The sequence below is a fragment of the Artibeus jamaicensis genome, unplaced genomic scaffold (genome assembly GCF_021234435.1).
Source record: "Artibeus jamaicensis isolate MK-2021 breed Jamaican fruit bat unplaced genomic scaffold, CSHL_Jam_final contig_414, whole genome shotgun sequence".
In the NCBI taxonomy this organism is placed as follows: domain Eukaryota; kingdom Metazoa; phylum Chordata; class Mammalia; order Chiroptera; family Phyllostomidae; genus Artibeus; species Artibeus jamaicensis.
Window position 1 is genome coordinate 5,058,674 of NW_026521822.1, and position 23,781 is coordinate 5,082,454.

Consider the following 23,781-nt stretch of genomic DNA (forward strand, 5'->3'; position numbering starts at 1 on the left):
AAAGTTATGAGCTAATCTGGATAAAAATTTATTTTAAATTGGTACACACTCCATTTTATTATGTGCTTTTCAGTCTCAGCCCTCCACCTTACAACTTCTGCAACAATGTGAGGGATTCTGTTCCCTAGTGAGAGTATTCTATCTTTAAAAAAAAATTCTGCTGGATCTTATGGATTTACCTCTCACACTACTGCTGATCACTTCAGGAGAGCGTGTAAGTCACAACAGAAAAGGGTTTATGTAGCAGAGATCAATGGTGGTTCCCTGATACCATCTCCCTTTCTTCTATGGGATCAAAAGTTCCATTTTACCCAGCCATGTATTTCCAAGCCTCCCTTAGACTTACCTATGGATACAGAATTAAGGAGAGACACCACAGAAATGTTTCTATCTGAATAGTAGTGTGAAAGGCAAATCCCTAAGAGCCAGCAAAGCTTTTTTTAAAAGCTAAAATAATCTCAGTAGGGAACAGAATGGGTTCATCTCACATTGTTGCAGGAGTTCTGAGATGAAGGGCTGAGACTGAAAGAATTGCTGAAACCAAAAAGCCCTTCAGACATCAGTCTTCAAGTTCTGCAAAGGACAGCAAGCGCCACATCATCAAGGAGAGACTCTACAATGACAAACATCAGGTCACAAAGGACATGAAGGATGGTGCTCTAACTTTACTCTCCAGTAAGAAGGTGAGTACTGACATAAAGATGTTCTGTGGAGGTGTATTTCTGCTCTTTTCTAGAGCTTCCCTGGTACGAATATATTTTGAGTTCTCTAGTCTTATCTTCTATTGGTCCATGTTAAGGACCCTCAGTCTAACAAACTACTCAATTGTGTCATGGGTGAATTTACTTTACTTACTTTTTTATTTTTTCATCTGAGAAGAAATACTTATCTTTGCCTCTCAGATCTAACCAATTTTTAATATTTCAGCTTGGCTCTGCCACAGAATGGGAGAAATCATCTGTAATTTGTAACAATGAGCATATATCCAAAAATACATAGAATTCCACAACATCAAAAATAAAATGACAGACAACCCAATAAAAAAAAGACAAAGACTAGGTTGGGGACCTCATAGAAAAAATCTAAATGGCTAATAAGCATATGCAAAGGTGCTCAACTTGAAAAGTAACTAGGGACTACCAACAATAACAAACGCCAATCAGTACAGAACTATTCATACCGGAATATAAACAACCCTGGCCTTTATGGAACGTACTCTGTCCGTGAATGAATCTCAAACACCAACAACAGTGTCTACACTTCCTAGGATCACTGTGAGGATAAAATGTAATAATTATGTAAAGGACTTAACAGAGCGGCTTGGCACATGGTAAAAACAACTAGTCATTAATAAATATAAGTGGCAGTATACCACTGATACATTTAAACAGTTTTCATACATTTAAATTTATCTAAGGAAATTCCTAAAAGTGGTTTTTGAGGCAGGCCCTAGAAAATGAATTGTCTTCTCTTGATTAAATAATCTAAATTTCCACATGGAAAATGCATATTTAAAAAATACAAAGTCTTAAAAAGTTGAGTTATCCTAATTTCACATTTTATAGATTAATAATTATTGCATCATTTTTACTATTTCCTTTTTTTAAGATTTTATTTATTTATCTTTAGAGAGGAAGGGAAGGAGAGAAGGAGAGAAACAATGTGTGGCTGCCTCTCGGGTGAGTCCCCTGCGGGAACTGACCTGCACCCCGAGCATGTGCCCTGACTGGGAACATTTTTACTACTTCAACTATTCAAACACATGAGACAAATAGTTGCCTCTATAATTACAAAGGAATTTTTACTTTAAGGTATTTATATCAAAAACAGTAAACTATGAGGTATTTGCTCATTTTCCATTTTAATCTAATAATATGTAAGGCTAAATTGTGTTTAACAATAAAAGTTCAATTTAAATTAACAAATAAGAATTGAACACTCTGCTAATATTTTCCATTTGTCCCTCTGGACACATTCTACACCCTTCTTTGCCTTATTCTGCACCTCTGCCTCCCCTGGTCTCTAAGGATTACATTATCTAGTCCTCAGCTGCCCTCTAGCTTCTGGTTGGGTTTTGCCAATCAGAGGACCTGTGGAACAAAACACCTTCCTCGGGTCACCAATCCCAGGGGAGGACTCCGAACACTTCTGCCCACTGCATCTTGGGGTCAAAGTTGCCAAGGAAACACAACATAGTTCGGTACTGGATAGAACAATGCTTTAATCACACTGAGAAGAGATAGAGTAACACAACTCCAATCGTGTCCATGGGTCCCTTATAGTTTACTGGGTGCCCCAAGTGGTGGTCAAAAGGAACAGAACCAGGAGCATGCATGCTCTCGTTTTGCAGCAGGAAAGACCCCACTCACCCCCTCTCCACTCCACTCCACCCCACACTCCACCCTACCCCTGGAGTCTGAAGTACTGAAAGCTGGAGGCATGCCTGAGGGCCACTGACTACCCTTAAACAGAACGAAGACCACTCAGAGCCTGAAGAAGAGGATGATAGTCCCACGAAGGTGGTAAGCCCAGTACAGTCAGTGTGGCTCCTCACCTCTCAGTAAGGAAGTGCTAGAAGCTAAAGTGGGCACAGTGAGGTCAAAAATCTGTGTGACATTGCCTTTCCCAACAGGTAAAACCAGCAGAAAAGCAAAAGGTGGAAGGAGACCGAAATAATAGTACAATTTATTACCAGGTACATTTCCTTTTTGGCTACAACTCCTGTTTATGTGGCTCCTCTTCCATTGCCTACAACTCTTGAGTTCTGAAACAATTCCTATCCTCTTCCTTGCCCTTTGCCCAGGTGGATAGTAGTTTCCAATTGTTGCTGGTGCCTGACAGACTCATCATCTCTTTTGATTATCTATGCCCACACCTCTGCAAATAGTCTTTTCATTAAACTATCTTCAAAAAAGCTACCCACCTATTACTACCATGTCCAGCACCGATACAAGCATCACACTTTATACCGGTCACTATACTATGTACAAAAGCTGTAGCAACATGGAACAAGGCAAAGGCTTACATCAAATGAGCCCTGTGTAGGACCTTGAATATAGTTGGCCTCCAATATTTATGCTATCCCAAAGATCTTTACTTCTTTTTATCCTTATTGTGACATTTATTGCAGTACATTATACAAAAGAAGAGCCCCCCAGAAAAACACCAAAATTTATTTATAAAAAATTGCATATTTATTTGTAGATGTTTAAATTTTAGTCGCCTTCAAAGTGCTCTCCATTTCATACAATACATCTACCAAGACATCCCCACTGCTCAAAACAGTCTTGAGCTACTCAATTTTGATGCCTTTTAAGGCTTCTGCTGTTTGTTTCACATCTTTCACTTGGCAAAAGGTTTTCCTTTAAGGACTTCTTTTTATCCAGGGAAAAACAAAATGTTGCTCAGAGAGAGATGGAATGAATGGGGGGTGAGGGGTGCAGAGCACAAGGGTCATGCCATTTTGGTCAAAATTTGCCGAACACTAAGTGTGGTGGGTGTGGGCAAGTGCTCTCTGTAAATCCCCCATTGTGAAACGGGCAAAAGCATTGAAAGTCTTCAAAAAACATTCACTGAAGCCAAACGCAGTTTCTCACAACAATGCCAGCTTCTGCACTGATACAGCTGGGTTCCTAGAACACTTACCTAGTGGGGGAAGTCTGTATCACCAGAGGTCTGCGCTCCAGAACATGATTCCTGTTTTGAGGGGACTCTCCCTTCATAGTTTAGTGTTTTGTCTCCTTTAGCTTTTCTAGATATCAAGAGCCTTTTGAAAATATGGTGAAATCTCTAGATCATCACCACTGAAAACCACAAATACATATATACATACACATACGTACATACACACACCCCCTAAAGTCCTTCAGTTGACAAGCCCCAACATAAGAAACATTGAGATAAATAAACAAGCAAGCAAGCAACCTCACTGAAGTCTAGGAGGGTATCTCATTTACCTTTGAGCTCCTAGAGCAAGACCTGCCATATATATTAGTTTTCCATTCATTCAAAAATTCAAGAAAAATAATGTTGCTTATAGAACTAATCTCTACTTCTAAAGTCTAACTTTATAGAAAAATAAATACAGAAGACCTTGCCACCTTTAAAAACAACAAAAAGAAACCCAAACTAGGTGGATCACTAGAGCAAAAAAGGATGTTCAATAAATGACTAAAAACTATGCAATCAAAATCTTATTTATGCGCACTGAGAAGACAAAGTATATCACAGGTAATCAAAAACTCAATTCTCTATTGCAATTAAAATTCCTTATTGAAATGGTATTGTACCCGATCTACTTCTTTAATTGTATTTTTCACTAACTTGACATTAAAATAGTTTATATTTTTTAGCACAAACAATTGACAACAAACAAAAATATATTATTTGGAAACTCAGCCCAAATTGAAATTTTTTTAAAAATATGTTCTACAAAACCAGATTTTGTACTCTGAAATAAGGGTAATGGTCCTCATAAAGGTTTCTATAAAAATACTAAAGCCCTTAGAGGTAAGCAATTAAGTTAAAACTTTAACCCTAACTAGTCTAGAATAGGGATATGATGTTACCCCAAAAGAAAAAAATATGTAATACTACCTTTTTTCATTAACTAAAAAGTAATTGGCTTCTGTTTTTATTTTTTCAGATACAAATCTCAAGAGTTTTAAAACAAGTTCCCCCAGCACTCCACATATGTGAATGACCCAAAGCAAAAAAAACAAACCAACTGCAAAAGCAGAAAATAAGCAGTACAAAGCACGCAATCTGAAACCTGAGCAAGTAGTCCACACAGAACTCTTGACCTACACTTTATTTGAATTTTTAATTTTAAAAAGTATAACAACACCTGAAAACACAGTGGGGCTTTTAAATAGCCCATAGTTCATTTGACATTACTGTGTTAATAAACAATTCCATCAACATCTTCTTTATTTTACTTCTGTTGAAAAAAATTGCTTTATCACCATGCCATTTCATATTTATTTAAACTTCAATACTGTATCCTCCGGCTAACAGGATCTATTTTGTTTCTTTTATAATGCAACACAGTATTCAATTTGGTGGCAAGCACAAAGATATACTTCAATTTTTATTCTGAATGTTTTTTAAACAATGATATTTTAAAATTAAATTGTCAGTAACAGAATGATAAGAATGACAGTGGAAAGGCAGTTGAAAAGCAAAATGGTGAATCAGGCATAGTGTTAGTGCCACAGTACAGTCATTTTCTACTAACTAGGCAATAACCAGGTTCAAGGTCTAAAATTGCTCAAGCAACTAGACTGACATCATGGTACATCTGTGAATTGACAGAAAGTAGACAAATGCTGTGATTTCTTTGACTAGAAAAATTAGAAAGTGTGCTGAAAATAAAATCAGGCAGTGTGACTTAAGCAGCAAGACACGTGAACACCTTGTACACTGGCCTAAGCTACAACTGCCACAGGTGCCACACACATGCAGGAGACAGGGAATGGTAAACGTGGATGCACACCAGGGGCTGTTCTTTTCTTTTTAAAAAATATTTGCAAGATTGCCTTGGGCAAGTTCTAGTTTTGAAAGATTCTCTCTGAAGATTCAGATGTATATGTGTTAGAAAAAGAGCTAACATTTTGCAGGCCTGCAGAAGACACACACATACAAAATTAGACAAGCACATACTTAGAACAATCTGATCCTAGAAATATGTGTACATACATACCTAAAAGAAAAATCAGTGACAAATCAATTAAAAATTCCACCAACCAATTCTTTAATAATTGGTTCAAATTAGGGTTTGGGAATGAATAGTGGTCTATATAAGAAAAACAGAAAACAATAAATTTATACCAAATCTGTAAATTCAGTTTTTAATAATCTCATCATGGTCACCATGGAAACAAATATGATAAATATGTGCATAACAAATTTATGTAATATTAATCAATGATATTTAAGTTTTTAAAAATGTATGACTTTATATTTGTTACTAACTGCCAAAAAATATAGTTTTCACTGCATTTCCTTTGACCATACACAATGCATTAATAATTCAGATTTAAATATTTCCAGGCATATGCATAACAGCACTACAACAATCATCAAAGGGTAAATTCTCAATATCATCCATTGGTTGGTTCTAAAATGGTGGGAGAGTTACCATACAGAATCCTTTTCCAAGACCACTAAGTCTGTTTGCTCTGCTAGGTCCTCCTAGAAAATTCCCACTTACTTATCAAGAGCCAGTTTCAAGGACTTTCGCCAAGATGGAGGCGTAGGTGGAAACACTGTGCCTTCTCACACAACCAAGTTTAAAGACAACAAAGTTTTAGTGAAAGAAAAAAAAGCAACCAAAACACAGAAAATTGAATTATACTGAAGTCCGACAACAAGGAACCTTTCAGCTAGATCGGTAAGAAGGGTGGTGCCAGCAACTGGTGGAGCAGGGTTGTGCAGGAAAACTCGGTCAGACTGACCCAGGCGCCCGGTCAGCGGTTGGCGGATTCTAGGTGTGGGGTTGCGACAGGCGGACCCAGTGAGGGCGCAAGGCAGCAGGCTGACCACAGTTACACATTCGAGCACAGATCAACCAGAGAAGGAGCAAGCATTGAGACAGACCACGCAGGTCCCAGGAGCAGGAAGCAGCAGAGGGGACTGCTATGTCCCTCTCTGACCCCACCCCCACATACAGCATCACAAACCAGCAACCTGGGGGGCCCCGCCCTGGTGAACAACTAGGGCTCCGCTCCTCATACATAACAGGTGCAAATAGGCCAAACATGGCTCAAGAAGATCTCAAAGTTCCAGAGCCCATAACTCTAAGCAACCAAGAAATAGTGAAACTTTCAGATGCATAGTTCAAAACACTGGTGATCAGGATGCTCAGAGAACTGGTTGATTTTAGTCACAAATTAGAGGAACACATGAAGGCTAAACTAATTGAAATGAATGGAAATGCACAGAAAAGAAATGGTGATGGAAAGGAAACTGGGACTCAAATCAAAGGAGTGGACAAGAAAGAAGAAAAAAATGACCAAACAGAAAAATATGAAGAAACAAGAATTCAAAGAAATGAGGAGAGGCTTAGGAACCTCCAGGACATCTTTAAACGCTCCAACATCCAAATTATAGGGGTACCAGAAGGGGAAAAGGAGCAGCCATGAGTGGAACGCTTATTTGAACAAATAATAAAGGAGAATTTCCCCAATCTGGCAAAAGAAATAGACTTCCAGGAAATCCAGGAAACTCAGAGAGTCCCAAAGAAGTTGGACCCAAGAAGGAACACACCAAGGCACATCATCATTACATTAGCCAAGATGAAAATGAAGGAGAGAGTCCTAGAAGCAGCAAGAGATAAGGGGACAGTCACCTACAAAGGAGTTCCCATCAGACTGTCAGCTGATTTCTCAAAAGAGACCTTACAGGCAAGAAGGGGCTGGAAAGAAGTATTCCAAGTCATGAAATCTAAAGACCTACATCCAAGATTGCTCTATTCAGCAAAGCTTTCATTTAGAATGGAAGGGCAGTTAAAGTGCTTCTCAGATAAGATCAAATTCAAGGAGTTCATCATCACCAAGCCCTTATTATATGAAATGTTAAAGGGACTTATCTAAGAAAAAAAGGTAAAAAAAGATGAACAGTGAAAGGACAAGGAACTCACAGTTATTAACAACCACACCTAAAACAAAAGCAAACTAAGAGGACAGCTAGATCAGGAGCAGAAACATAGAAATGAAGATCTCATGGAGAGTTAGCAAAGGGGAGTGGGAGGAGGAGAAGGGGAGAGAAGGTACAGAAAACAAGTAGCATAGATGGTAGGTAGAAAATAGATGGGGGAGGGCAAGAATAGTATGGGAAATACAGAATCTAAAGAACTTGAGACATGTATGTGGTCATAAACTAAAGGGGGGGAACGGGGGGAGGGGTGTGCAGGGTGGAGGGGAATGAAGGGGGGTAATAGAACAACTGTAATGGCATAATCAATAAAATTTTAAAAAAAAACAGTTTCAAGGTCATCTCTCAGTAAAGCTTTCCCTGACCACTTCCTCACCTATGTTAAAACTCTTCAGTGCCCCACAGTACTTAGAAGACCTATTATAATACACAGCATGTTATTTAATAATGTTTTACCTATTTCAAATCCATTCTAAAATGTGACCTTCTGGAGATAGTGACTGTGTTTATTTCTCTGGATTTCCAAAATCTAGCAAAGTACCTGACACAGAGTGTGTTTTCAGAAAGTTTGTACAATGGAATAAAAACAGTCTTAAAAACCATCTCTACCATCCAGATGCATTCTGTGTACTGTATTGGTATCTGCCAGTTACTGGAATTATGTTTTGAAGTGGAAAAACTATAAAGGACAGTGATAGTAAAACTTAATCAAGAGATTAACATGTAATCATGCCTCAAAATACCCTGGAACAGGTAAATATACCCCAAAACCCTATGGAAGACAAAGAAAATGATATTAAAGGCCTTGTGTCAGGTAAATTTTATAAAAATGAAACAAAGATAATCCATGGTACAAAAGCATAAAGGAATGATTGCTTCCCTAAACAAATATAACGAAAAATAAAGCAACTTCCAATAAAAGAGTTAGGTAATTTTTAGAGCAGCCATTTGGAGGCTATCTCCTATCTCTGATTGGTTGACTGATTTCAATAAACACTCAGTGAATGTCCCTGTGCCGACCACAATTCTAAGCCCTGGGGATATATCAGACCAAATCCCTATCCTTGTGAAGCTACATTTTAACACAATACAGAAAACAAACAATATAAGTGAGGAAAGTATACAACAGAGAGTGGACTATGGAGAAAAATTAAGCAAGTAAAGGAAGGCCAGTGGGCTTAGGCCCAGCCAGGAGGCTAGTGTGCATAGAGCAGAATGTGAGAAGGGGTAAAAAGAATAGCAAATCAGGTCAGAAGAGTAACATGGGCAGCAGACCATGACAGGCCTTAGGAATCAATATAAAGACTTCAGTTGTTTTTTTTTTTCTCTTCTGAGTGAAATGAGACATTACTGTTTTGAACACAGGCTTTAGATGATCTTATTTAGAATTCTAAAATGGTCCCTAGTTGTCATGTTGGGAATACACATGTCAAAGGCAAAAACATGGAAGGAAGTTAGGAATCTATTAAAATAATCCAAGAAAGATAATGTTACAATAATTTGGACCAGAGTGATTAGTGATGGAGATAAGGAAAAGTGATCAGATTTGGGATATATTCAGGATAAAGCCAAGATTTGTTGAGAGACTAGATATAAGGTACTAGAGAAAGAGAAAAAATGGTGTTCATTAACAGATGAATGGATAAAGAAAATGTAAAACATAGTGAAACTCATAGAAGCAGAGAGCAGAATGGTGGGTTGCCAGGCTAGGTGTAGGGAAAGTGGGACAATGTTGGTCAAACTTTTTGTTATGAGAAAATAAGTTTTATATTTGAAATTTGCTAAGAAAGTAAATCTTAAGTGATTTCACCACATGCAAACACACACACACACACACACACACACACACACACACACACACATACAGAGTAACTGTGAGGTGATGGATTTGTTAACTAGCTTGACTGCAGTAAATACTTCACAATGTGTATGTTAAATCACATTGTACACCTTAAACACATAGAATTTGTCAATTATACTTCAGTAAAGCCGGGGGGAGAAAAAGGATGCCACAGTTACTGCCTTAATGGAGCTGCCTTTTGCTGAAAGGAAAGACTAAAAGAAGATGGGGTGGGGGCAGAAGGGGTGTCATAAGCTCTCTTTTGGACTTCTTTTTCTAAAATCATGCCATTATGAGATAATAAAAGTCCAAGCACACCATTTTTTAAAAAAAGGTCTCATCTACTAGCAAAAAAGAAGAATGAGCAGGCTGTTTCAAAAAACATTCCTATCTGACAGTGATTCAACTCTCAGGGGTTAATAACAAGCAAATCACTTTCTGCTAAACTCAGTGTTTTATGCTGCCTTATTATTTGGTTCAATTTCTACAAAGAAAGCTTTATGAATTTAAATAAAACAACAGCAAGTGGAAGAGAGAAAAGAAATGAAATAAGAAAGACTGCCAGCAAATCAGCAAAATTTATGAGAGGTATTAAACATGGAGATCAAAAGGAGGGATGGGGAATATATACTCAAGAAAAAGTGTCAGAAATGGTAAAATGACTTTAGGAAAAAATGTTTACAATTATCCTTCTGCACAATTTTCAAGACAAGCTGACATGACTTTTGCAGATATTCATATCTAAACTGGACCAATTCATATTCATCTACCTGGCGCTTACCATTATTACTCTGTTGCCAAAAACAAATACACCTGAACTTCTCTCAAAACACCAATTCCCATTAAAACTTTAAATTAAGTAAAAAGGAAAGATAACACTAAATAACTTGTATTTGCTCCACTTCAAAGTAACTTAATTTATTTTATGAACCACAGGCAAGCATTAATTTCTACAGCAAAACTAGACAGTAAATAGGAGAGTAAAACAAAAACAAAGCAAATCAAACCAAAAGTCAAACATGGTAAGAAACAAAACTCTTAGGCTTATGACTAATGAGTACTTCTCCACTCTCTAATATAATTAACAAAAAATTCTCCAAACTTAAGTCCTCATTATACATTATGATTTCTTAAAAATAATCTATAAGCACTGCTTTGTATTTAGTGACCTGCCAACATAACTACAATTTAAACATATTACCCTAAGAAAATAATGAGGTGCATACTTATACATGAGGATATCATCACTGCATTACTTATAATATAAAAACACAAAATGATATGAATACCCAAAAATAGAAAAGTTAGTAAATAAATTGGGCCCTTAATGAACTATACACAGACAATTAACTAATATACTGGGTAATGTTTACAGACAATATGTCAAACAGAGAATAAGAACAGATTATATAAAAAAATGTACACCATATATAGAAAAAAAGTGATATACACCAAAATGTTAACAGTACATCATCTTAGTACCTACCTTTTATCATTAGAACAATGTCTTTGTATTACATATCAAAGAACTCTTGCCTGAAATTTGTCTCCCTACTGTCATCTCCATAACCTTGGCTGAGTTACTTAACTTCTAGACTAGTGGTTCCTTATCTGTAAAATGAGGGTAATAAGTATACCTACTTCCTTAGGTTGGTATGAATTTTTATAAATCAGGACATCCAAACATATCACCTAATATTTTACATGTGATAAACATTCAATAAATTGTAGCTATTACAATTAGGATATGATATTATTATACAATTGTTTCTTTGAAAAACAGGAGAAAAATGAAACTTATTAGAAAAATCTTGGGAAGATCCTACCTGGTCAACAGTTAAAAACTTTTAATTTCCTAAGTCGGAAAAACTTTTGACCTGTGTACTTTAAAATTAACTTTAAAAACAAATTCTGCCCTGGCCCTATAGAACAGCTTGTTAAAGCATCATTCAATACACCAAGGTGTCAGGTTCAACCCCCAGTCAGGGCACATACAAGATCAACAAATGAATGCGTAAGTAAGTGGAACAACAAATGGATGTTTCTCTCTTGCCCCCTCCTTTTCTTCCTCTCTGAAACCAATCAACAAAACTTAATTAAAAATAAATACAAATTCTTCCTAGCACTCTTCAGTAAAAACAAATGCATTAATCTTTGCTATCCCCCTTTTTAATCTTACACCCTGACCATAAAAACGATCTAGCCAGCCCCTCTATCGTGTATTTCTACAGACTTACCACACTGATTCTGAAGTCCTTGGCAAGTACCCCTTAAACTCTCTTGGCCTACACCTGATCTACACTTACCTGCAACACTCTGTAGCTTTGCTAATTCTTCTTGCTTGGGAAATCATTCTATTATCTGAAAGATACTTTTATTCTCTTATAAAAGTGTATTTATTTACTTTAAAGCAGCAATTTCTGAAAATAGCCATGCTTACAACTTAAATCTCATCACATTCTTTCCTTCTTTTTTTCAGTTAAGATAAAATAAAATGAACTCTGCACCCTGGCTGATGTAGCTCAGTGGACTGAGCTCAGGCTGTGAGCCAAAGGGTTGCTGGTTTGATTCCCAGTCAGGGTATATGCCTGGGTTGCGGGCCAGGTGCCCAGTGGGGGCCATGTGAAAGGCAACCACACATTGATGTTTCTCTCCCTCTCTTTGTACTTCCCTTCCCCTCTCTCTAAAAATAAATTATGGGGAGCATGAGGGGGTGGGCTGGGATGGGAGTAAAAAACAGAAAACTGTACTTAAAAAATAATTAAACAAAATTTTTTTTTAAATGAAATGAACTGTTTTGAAATTTAAAAAATTTAAAACATACCTTGAGGCATCTAAAGACTGAAAATTACTTTAAGTTGAAGTTCATCAATTTCTGATATCTACATAAATGATGAAGCAGCAATATGGTCCAGTTAAAGAGTTAAGAACTTTTGGAGTCGAAACTGGTTTCATATTCTAGACCTACCACTTACTAGGTATATATCCTTGAGACAGTTAATTAACTTTTCGGATCCTCAGTTTTCTTATATGTGAAATAGTGAAAAGTAACAATGAACTTTCCAAGACTATTATGAGAAATAGAAAAATATAATCACAGTGTCTGGAATGTAGTAGACATACACTCAGTGCCAGTTCGCTACCTCCTTAATGGACTCAGTACATTCACATGTATCATTAATTTTTATCTGATTTCTATACGATCAATGAATAAAAACTGAAAACAGTACTGACATTATGGAGCAGGAGACAGTTATGAAAATTTTCAGACCTTATGTTTGAAAAAATTGGGAAACTGTTTTAGGGTAAATAAAGGCAAAAATACATGTGTCCACAAGTGAATTTTTACTATAAGGACCTAAATCACAGATGGCAAACACTAGGCCCGCAACCTTGTTTTATTTCACCTGGCACCTTGTTTCGCTACCCAGAGACAGAGCCAATCTCCTTACCCGCCTAGTTAAGGAGAGTTACATTTATACAGTCCTAAAATTACATTCAGCCCTTTGAAGGCAACTGCAAAACTGATGCGGCACTCACTGAAAATGAGTTTGACACCCCTGATGTAAAAGATCCTTTTTCACAAAAACCTCAGTGAAAAAAATCTCATCACATTGATAAAATAGACAATACATATAGCGTTAGAAATAAATCTGTTGACACTTAAAACTGAGAATGAATGAGTCAAAAATTCTAAACTGCATGATATTCCAACTGTTTCTAAGTTACAGACCAGAGATGTCCCAACTCGCAGCCCAGGATGATTATGAATGCAGCCCAACACAAACCATAAATTTACTTAGAACATTAGTTTTATTACTTAGATTTGTACATTTCCTATATTAGTGATCACAAACATGGGACCTACTCAATGATTTTAAAAGATTATTAAAAGGCCCACTACATAATTAGGATTATTACATGAGGACTTTTTCACTCATCTGTGGTGGCAGATGTCATGAAAATTATGCATGGACCTTTTTTTGCTGGTCAGTTCTTATTAGTGTGTGTGTATTTAATATGTGGCTCAAGAGAATTTTTCTCCCAGTGTGGCCCAGAGACACTAAAAGGTTAGACATCCCCTGTTACAGACTATCACAAGTTTTCTAGAATGGAAAGAAAGGCTGAAATGGGTTACCACAAATCAATTAAAGAGAATATACAAATTAGGTATCAATTCATGCCACTTATTAAAACTTCTACTTAAAATTCTTTACAAAGTCATATAATATATTTATAAATGTTTTAAGTTCTATGTATCGGGTTGGCCAAAAAGTTCACTTGTTTTTTTCTGTAAGATGGCTCTATTAACGCTTAGTTGTCTTTCACTTCATTTGAAACAATTTTGTCAGATTGTATTGTGACAGGGATCATATCAGCATGCATTTCTAAAAAAATCAAAAATTGGCATGTTTTTGTATAGCTATTTTAATACTGAAGATGGAAGAAAATCGTAACATTTTTGGCATATTATGCTTTATTATTTCAAGAAATGTGAAAACGCAACCAAAATGCAAAAAGAGATGTATGCAGTGTATGGAGAAGGTACTGAGACTGATCAAACATATCAACAGTGGTTTGCAAACTGGAGATTTCTTATTGGATGATGCTCCATGATTGAGGAAGACTGGTTGAAGTTGATAATGATAAAATCAAGACATTAACTGAGAACAATCTATATTATACCACATGAGAGGATTGCCAACATACTCAAAATATCCAAATCAATAAAGTTATTGCTAAAAATGTAAAATGTCTTTGATTGGTCTCAATTAATGGTGTCTCAATTTCATCATTATCAACTTCGGCTCATCTATCCCAACTCTGGAGCATCTTCCAGTGAGAAAACTCCAGCATGAACCTTTGCAATTCACTTCTGACATGTTTGATCAGTCTCAGGGCCTTTTCCATACACTGCACACATCTCTTTTTGTGTTTCGGTTGCATTTTTACCTTTCTTGAAATAAAGCATAATATGCCTAAAATGTTACATATTTTCTTCCATCTTCAATATTAAACTGGCTACACAAAATTCACCAATTTTGGTAAGTTTTTCTTAATGCATATTCATATAACAGCTGTCACAATATAATCTAACCAAATTGTTTCAAATGAAGTTAAAGACAACTAAGTACTAATAGAGCCATCTTACAGAAACAAACAGATTTAAAAGTATGAATACAGGCATATTTCATTTTATTGTGGTTCTCTTTATTGTACTTTACAGGTGTTATTTTTTTACAAATTGAAGGCAAAACCCTCCAACCAGCAAAAAGATTATGACTCACTTTATTGTGATACTCGCTTTACTACAGTGGTCTGGACCTGGACCCACAATATCTCTGAAGTATGTCTATAGAAGATTGGTAAGTCCCTCCTTCCTTTCACATTCCCCTGGCACCTTCCATTAGCAGTCCCTAACAGCAGATATTAAAATAAATAAATAAATAAATAAAGACAAAACTAAACGAAAAGAGAGGGTTGCTGAAGCTGCACGAGTAATTACCCTGGTGGACTGAAAGCTGAAATCACTGACTCCAAGACAAGGAAATCTTTTACTCTCATACCTCATTAGTTATACAGGGTGAAGAGCTGGATTAAAAGATAAAAATGGGATTATTAAGATGCAGAGTTGTGACCCAGAATGAAGTTTCCCATAAGCTATTATACACATGGAATTAAAAAATGGGCAAAAGACCTGAACAGATGCTTCTCTGAGGAGGACATACAGAGGGCCCAGAGACCTATGAAAAGATACTCAGCATCACTAGCCACAGAGATGCAAATTAAAACCACAATGAAATACCACTTCACATCAGTGAGACTGGCCATCATAAATAAATCAACAAACAACAAGTGTTGCAGAGGCTGTGGAGAAAAGGGAACCCTAGTGCACTGCTGGTGGGAATGCAGACTGGTGCAGCCACTGTGGAAAACAGAATGGAATTTCCTCAGCAAATTAAAAATGGAACTGCCTTTTGACCTGCCAATTCCACTGCTGAGATTATATACTAAGAACCCAAAACACCTATCCAAAAGAACCTTATGCACCTCAATGTTCATAGCAGCACAATTTATAATAGCCAAGTGCTAGAGGCAACCTAAGTGCCCATCAGTAAATGAATGGGTCAAAAAACTATGGTACATTTACACAATAGAATTCTATGCAGCACAAACAAAGAAGGAGCTCCTACCCTTCATGATGGCATGGATGGAACTGGAGAACATTATGCTAAGTGAAATAAAACGGGCGCTGAAAGACAAATACCATATGATCTCACCTTTAAGTGGAACCTAATCAATAAAAAAAACAAATAAGCAAGCAAAACAGATCTAGAGACATTGAAATTAAGGACAATCTGACAGTAACCAGAGGGGAGGTAGAAGGGAATAATGGGGGGGAACAGGGGAACTACAGAGGACACATATACAAAACAAAGGGGAGGGAGGTGTGGATGGCTGGGGTGGGGGGAAATGCAGGCAAGTGTACTTGAACAACAGTTAAAAAAAAAGAGAATATCTAATTTGCCCTGCTGGGTAGCTCAGTTGGTTAGAGTGTCATCCTGATTAACCAAGGCTGCAGGTTCAACCCCCAGTTAGAGCACATACAAGAATCAAACAATGCATGTACATATAAGTAGAACAACACACGGTTCCTCTCTCTCTTTTCTCTCTCTAAAAATCAATAAATTAAAAAAACTAATCTTAGTTAAAAATACATATCTCAAACAGGAAAACAAGCACTATTTAAATAATGCCAGCAAATCAACAAGTGGGCCAAGTCAGGTATCCGCTAACTGACCTCTAGTTTCAAATATCCACCTGGAAAAATTACTTTAAATGTTCCACTACCATAAATCAAAGAATGTCTGAAAACTGGTATAACAGTCTACTCCATCAAAGCTGCTACTGCTGAGGGGGAAAAAAGGCATCAAAATTGTTTACAAATTCCCTAAGGCATTTCAGCATTCCAATACAGCATAAGCAGTAAGTAACTTTCTAGATAAATGTGAATTGCCTCAAAGTGTTATAAAATGCTAAAACTTCTATCTTGAGACTGCGACGCATAAGTTCAAGATAGACAACAGTTATACCAGAGGGAAATTAACAAGGAAAATAATTATTCCTCTGCCTCAAAAAGGGAAGTGGTGATTGTGACGGAGAGGAAAGATGGAGACTATTCTCTCACTCAACAAATATTTATTTATAACACAACATCTGCCATACAAATATACAAGCACTATTTACCATACGCCAGGCCTTGTGTTAAGTTCTAGGGAGAGAGCAGTGAGCAAGACAGACCCAGAGTTTACTGTTCTCCCTTAGAAGCTAACATAAAGGAGAAACCCTACAGAAAAAACAGTAAGTGCACCAGTATGTTAGAACCAAAAATCCATATTTTTCAAGTTACTGAATAGTAATAAAAGTTAACAGCTGTTTGTATAATAAACAATTAAGTGAATACCATATGTCAATTATAATGTCAATCAGAGCAAATAAAAAAATTCTTGCCTCAAAGACTTCACAACCAAGGTTCTTAGGTAAATACATTTTTATACAAGAAATACTATAATAAAAAATTATATAACTTTCTAAGGAAATACATAAGATAAAACAACTTCATTCTACTAGGCAGAGGGAACTGGAGTCAGGGAAGGCTTCACATCAGTAAGCTGAGCCTTAAAAAAAATAAACAGGAGTTTGCCGGGCAAAGTTTCAAACAGAGGAGAAAACTGTAAGTCATGACACAGAATGCAGTGCAGTACAGAGGATGGAAGATGGGGCTAGGCAAGTGATTTGTGGCTCAGTTCATGAAGATTCCAGTACACTGCCTCAAAAAAAGTTTGGGCTATGGTAAATTTATAAAAAGGGGTGATACCATTACTAGGTCAGGATTATAGAAAAATAACTGATGGCAGTATGGAGATTGAAAAAGCTAAAGTACCAGAAGCAAAGAGACTAGTTTTTAAAGGATACTATTGTAGGCCAGGGGAGAGGTGATAGAGACTAACAGAACAGCAGTGAAAAGGGAGGGAGAAGGAAATCACAGAGAGCAGGGTAAGTGGCTAATGAACTGGATGTTGGAAGGAGAGGTGGAGTTGAGTATGGAATTATTTAAGATAAGGGAAATAAAGAGAATCAGAATGTTTGGCAAGAAGATATGTTACATTTTAGATAAGCTGAATTTTGTATTTTGAATGTATTAATTCTATTCACTGAAAGAATAGTTCTTCTCATTCATTCCCAGTCCAGAATAACATTTATTCATTCAACAATTTCTTTTTGGAATGCTATTCACATATCAAGCATCATTATAAAGGCTGGAAATCAGAGACCAAACAAAGTTCCTGTCTTACATTTTAGCCTCTTCTTATGATATAAAGACCAGCAAGGAAAAAAGTCAAAGTTAAAAATATGGATATATAATACATAACCCATATGATTTCTTCAAATGGAAGCTTCCAGGTAGTATGGTAAAACATGTTTTATATCAAACTGGAATTGAAAAACTGTAGAAGTGGTCTCTTTTTTCTGGTAATGAATACTTGATAATTTATGTGTTTGACAGGTTTTAGCCTTCATACATTAGTTTTGTTCATATTGAAATATATTGATGGCTAATTTTTTTATGTTACACTATCCCAGCGATTTTCAACCTTTTTCACCTCACAGCACATATAAACTAATGACTAAAATTCTGTGGCACATCAAAAAACATATTTTTGCCAATCTGACAAAAAATAAGTATAATTCTGATTCACTCACACCAGATGGCTACTGCCATATAATGGAAATGAGGTCAGTGCCCCTGACTAAAACTAAATAGTCAGGTATCACATGTTTTAATTATTGTTGTAGCAAATCAGTTGAAAATTGCTACACTACCCTAATGACACTAGGGAGTTACACTATCAAGAAGGTACTGGAAACTAAAAAGCTACCCCTCATACAAACTGAGTTTTGTTCAAACTGCTTTAAAAATTGATGATATTCTCTTTTTAACTTTAAAGTTTCTTTCCTACTTTTCAACGAGAATCGGCTTGCTAAAGCAAAGTTTTACTATGACCTCTAATTAAACAATTAATTTTGTGTTACTATTTCACTCAAAGTACTACACAAATACTTTTACCTACATTTTTCTTTTTAATCTCTTAAACAAGTTTATTAGCATGTTTATTGGCATGCTAATATTAGTTCCTAAAGAGAAGCTTATTTAAGACAAAGTTATTTAACTCTACTACTATTTGAGAAAAAGTTATCTAACATCTAGCAGACACATTTTTTCTTCAACTCCTCGAGAAACATTTTATTTTCTATTATTTTCAAAAAGATTACTGAATATGTCCCACACCTAGGTCATTTATTCTTTCTTAACACCTACCCTTTGTCAGTTTCCCATCACTTTTAGTACTTCCAAGTTCCCCAAACTTACTCTCAACTTATTTTCTACATCTTCATTGGTCATTACTTGGACGAATGGTTCCCAACAAGAGCAGAAAAGGCCTTTGGGGACACTTCGAAAATCTGTATTCCTTTTCGGTAGGGGAGAAGATAATTGGTGGATGGAAGACTATGGATCCTAGAAATCCTAATAAGTATGAGACAGACAACCCTGGAATCAAAGAACTGTCTGCATCCCTCAAAATTTTAAGACTCTACTGGACACTAAGTAGACACTGCGGGATGGAGTAGCAGGGAACGTGGTGTAGAAAAGGGATAAAACAGTGCTGGACTTCCCCCATCTCATTCATTCTTCCTGTAACTGTAGCCAGAGAGAATCGTACAATGGCCCTACTATCACTCGTTTACTTAAAACTCATCAAAATGGTACCACTGCCCTCAGAATATCCCAATTCTTTCACGTTGCTTACCACGATTGAAATATTATGGTGACTATAATAAAATACACTGTTTTCTTTCCAAAACTGGACTGGGGTCTCCTAGGTGATAAAGAGAATCCATCCTACAGCACTTACAACAATCAATTTCCAAATGCCTGTTTTGGTCTGTATCCCCGACAAGACTGCAAGCTCCTTGAGGGGACAGAAATTCTCTAAACATGCCTCGTTGCAACGCCAGGCACAGCACAGCGTTGGAGCTGAAGGAATTAACCTTGGGGTGATGATGGTGAATGAAAGCCGAGAACCAGGGTTCGAGGGAAAAGGGGGTACACAGAGGTGAGGCAGGACTCGGAGGAACTCCCTGCGGCTGCTACGTGGCCCAGCCCGGAGCTAAGAGCTGGAGACGGGTGGGAGCGCAGCAGGACTCACCAGTCCCTGGTCAATCTCCGCGTCGGGCTGTTTGCTCGAGGGAGGCGAGTACTTGAGGCCCTCACTCCTCGCTGAGACCCCAGCACCACCACCCGCAGCCATGACAATGGGGCCCACCGTGACGCGACAATGCCGACGTCCGACTGAGACGCACCGAGCTGCTGCCGCGGAGCCGCCTACGGGACGGCGGCAGGGACAAACTAGGCGCGTGGCTTCTCTGTTTTAGTAGAGGTTGCACCCGCTCAGCTGGTTGAGGGCGGGTCACTGGGAGATCTTACCTAGGCTGGGGCAAACCCGTTTGGTTAAAGCATAGAGTCACACTCGGAGCTGAGTAGGGTGTTTTGTTTGTCTCAAGTTTGCTGGGCCAAAGCCAACACTAAGGCCTCCTGGGACAGTGCAAGGTTGGCCCTGGCCAGCTCCCCAAGTAGCCCCAAAAGCCTTGGTTTAAGCCTAAACCCTGGTGTTGGTCTCATGGAACTGCAGTGCCTGAAGGTCCCTGACTCACACAAGACCTTTCTTCCTACCCCCTACTACTGATTATATTTCTATTTAATGCCACAATTCTCCCATCCATGAAAGCAATATTAGAGACAATTTCTTACCCATCTCCAATATAAATGGCTATATTTAAGACTAACTTGCAAAGAATACATCTCAACCACAAATGGTTTTGTGGAGACTTGAATGTAGAAAGACTCCACTTTATTATGAATTTGTAAGTCGAGCCTTTTTGAGCAAAAATTGACCAACAGATGAAGCATGTATAGTGTTTTCCAACTCCTGTATACCAACTTGACAGCAGTTTTGCCCTTTATACCCATTGCAAAAGCAGCTTACAAGAAGAGAAATCTTTCTTTTCTCTATTCCTGAATTTAAAGTTTTGAGGGTCTATTAACTTATTTATTTAGTTACTATTACCAGCAAGTCCAAGAAGTTAGTGATTGTAAGAATGTACAGTCTTGCAGGGGATATAACACTGACACAGAGTGTAACAACACATACCAGAACATGAACACATGCATTGTCCAGCAGTATAAAGAACTGGACTAAAAGGATGGAAAAGATTTAAGTCCAGTGTATACTCTATTTTCTCTAGGCTTGTATCTCTGAGCATGTCCATTAACCTCTCTAAATTTCTCCTTATCTATGGAAGAAGAGCAACATATGTCCAACATTTTGACTCAGGAAAGTTGTAAGGATAAAATGAAAAAAGATATGGAAGTAATCTGTATGATTGCACAGTGCACTCATGAAAAGTGTTACTACCACAGGTATGGCCTCTTTTACATTTTTTTGATTGGTTTTAAAGAGAGATATGGAGAGAGAGAGAGAAATATCAATTTGCTGTTCTACCTTTTTATGTATTCATTGGTTGATTTTCAAATGTGCCGTAAGTAGGAATCTAACCTGCAATTTTGGTGTATTGAGCAACATTCTAACCAACTGAGCTGCCCAGCTATGGCAAAAACAGCCTCTTTCTCTGGGGTCATCTAAGAAGTTTAGCTAGTGGCTTAGCTGTTGAGATGGCTAGTAAAGAATGGGTAAGACTTTTTTAGATGGAAGAGGAAGAGGGCTGAAAATTTCAGCTGAAAACAAATACAAAGAAATTTAAAAGGTTGTATATAGGACTGGGTAAAAAACACACATCAAGACTCTTCAGGGGAAAGGGACTGGGATAGCAATTTGTCAGTTATAAAAGTCAAGAAATGCAAAGTACAGCATAGGGAACGTAGTCAATAATATTGTAATAACTATGTATGGTGTCAGATAAGGGTACCAAATTTACTAGGGTGATCACTTTATAAGTTATGTAAATCTCTATTCCCTTTATTGTACTTAAAACTAATATAGTATTGTATGTCAACTGTAATTGAAAAAAATTTTAAATATTTAAAAATAAAAGACCAGCAACATGGTCTTATCACAGATATTAATTTTCATTAGACTGGTGTACAATTATCAAGGGCACTGGTGAACTAAGCAAATGAATTTGATTGGAGTCCACAGGTCATTCATTCATTCATTCATGTATTCAACAAATATTTACTGAGCATTTGTTAGATATCAGGCATTGTTCTAGGCACAGGGCTTATAGTGTCAAGTAAACAAACTAGATCTCTGATTCTTTGGAGTTCACAGTCTATAAGTCACAGGCTGCCAGCCTGGAGCAACTGGAACAAGACCCAGGTCAGCTGCAGCACCTCTTAGGGCAACTGATGCCCCTGCTCAAGAACTAAAGCTCTGGAGCAGAAGTCAGGAGAAGGGGAAAAAGGAGAACTGGGCCAGGAAGAGAACAGCAAGTTGAAGGGGAGATGGACTCAGTAGGGTAGCTCCTTGGCTCAGATCCCAACCTACTGAGAGTGGTTTGCTAGCTGCTTACAGGCTTGACCCCAGTTCCACTACTCCTATACTAGTAGTTGGTATTAAAGAAAAATCTTACACAAAGACTACTCTGTTCTCAGCCTTTGGTTCTTTGCTAAGGTCACCCTCATGAGGAAAGAAAGGATAGAAATAAGAGCAATTAAGTCCTCTGTCTCCACACAGGATGTCTTCCTTACTTGACCAAACTGAATTCCCTGGCTTCCTTGAGAAAGAATAGAAATGCTTGTTGAGAAACCCAAAAGGGAGACCACATCAAAAATTTCACTGGCCTTTTAAAAATCAATTATACCACTTCAAAGACAGATTACATTATGTTCAACTGAATATGTAAAAGAAAAAACATACAGTAGTAAAGACATCCTAAAACATGTCATTAAACAAAAATATTTTTACCTCTGGCTCAGATGGAGATGTAGATAAATACTCTTTGCCTCCTCACACAACCAAAAGAAGGACAACGATAAATTTAAAAATAAAAAACAACCAGAACTGCTAGAAAATCAAACTTTATGGATGTCGACACCCATGAAATTAAAGAAGAAGTATTCATCCAGACTGGTGGAAGGGATGGAGATGGGCAGCTGGGGTGGAGAGGACATGTGGCAAGGCATCTTCTGGAGGACAGGGCAGTCCCACATTTATGTGTGGATATACCTGGAGGAATAACAGGAGTGAGAAAGAGAGTACAGCCCAGGGCTCCAGCATGGGGGAATAATGCCTCACAACCTCTGAAGGTAAAAACCCGTGGGGGTTGCAGCAGTGAGAGAAACTCCCAGCCTCACAAGAAACTTCACTGGAGAGACCCACAGGGTCCTAGAACATACACAAAACTACCCACCTGGGAATCAGCACCAGAAGGGCCCAATTTGCTTGTGGGTAGTGACTGAGAGCTGGCTGAGAGCTGAGTAAGCAGCATTGATCTCTCTCAGACCCCTCCCCCATACATGGCACCACAACAGAGAGAAATGGGTTGTCCCACCCATTGAGAATATCTAAGGCTCTGCCCATTTACAATGGAAAAGGCACACTGAAACAAAATATATATATATGGCCTAAATGAAAGAACAGATCAAAACTCCAAAAGTAGAACTAAGCAGTGGGGAGATAGCCAACCTATCAGATGCATAGTTCAAAACACTGGTAATCAGGAATGATTGAGTATGGTCACAAAATAGGGGGGAAGTGAAGGCTATGCAAAGAGAAATAAAGAAAAATATGCAGGGAACCAACAGTGAAGGGAAGGAAATCAGGACTCAAATCAATAGTTTGAAGCAGAAGTAAGAAATAAGCATTCAACCAGAACAGAATGAAGAAACAAGAATTCAAAAAATTCAAGAAGGGGATCCACCCTTTACAACATAACAGGTACACTGAGACAAAGAAATATGGCCTAAATGAAAGTACAGATCAAAATGCCAGAAAAAAACAGCTAAGCAACAAGGAGATAGCCAACCTATCAGATGCAGAATTCAAAACACTGGTAATCCAGATGCTCAGAGAAATGGTTGAGTATGGTCACAAAATATATGAAAAAGTGAAGGCTGTGCAAAGTGAAATAAAAAATACAGGGAACCAACAGTGAAGGGAAGAAAATGAGACCCAAATCAATAACTTGGAACGAAAAGAAGAAATAAA

The 23,781-nt window shown here is 37.5% G+C and overlaps 1 protein-coding gene across 2 annotated transcripts in view; it reads right to left on the reverse strand.

Moving 5' to 3' along the window:
• The window catches only part of DNAJC15 (DnaJ heat shock protein family (Hsp40) member C15), a 95,342-nt gene extending 75,407 nt beyond the window's left edge, over positions 1 to 19,935 (reverse strand). The window contains exon 1 of one of the 2 annotated variants that reach the window (XR_005080043.2): positions 19,765 to 19,935. Coding sequence is in view for 1 of the 2 variants with exons in the window: in XM_037128534.2 (XP_036984429.1) it covers positions 19,765 to 19,866 (102 nt within the window). In the remaining variant the exon portion in view is untranslated. The remainder of the gene's footprint in view (positions 1 to 19,764) is intronic. The other variant, XM_037128534.2, reaches the window with a different exon arrangement.
• Between the last annotated feature and the right edge of the window lie 3,846 nt (positions 19,936 to 23,781).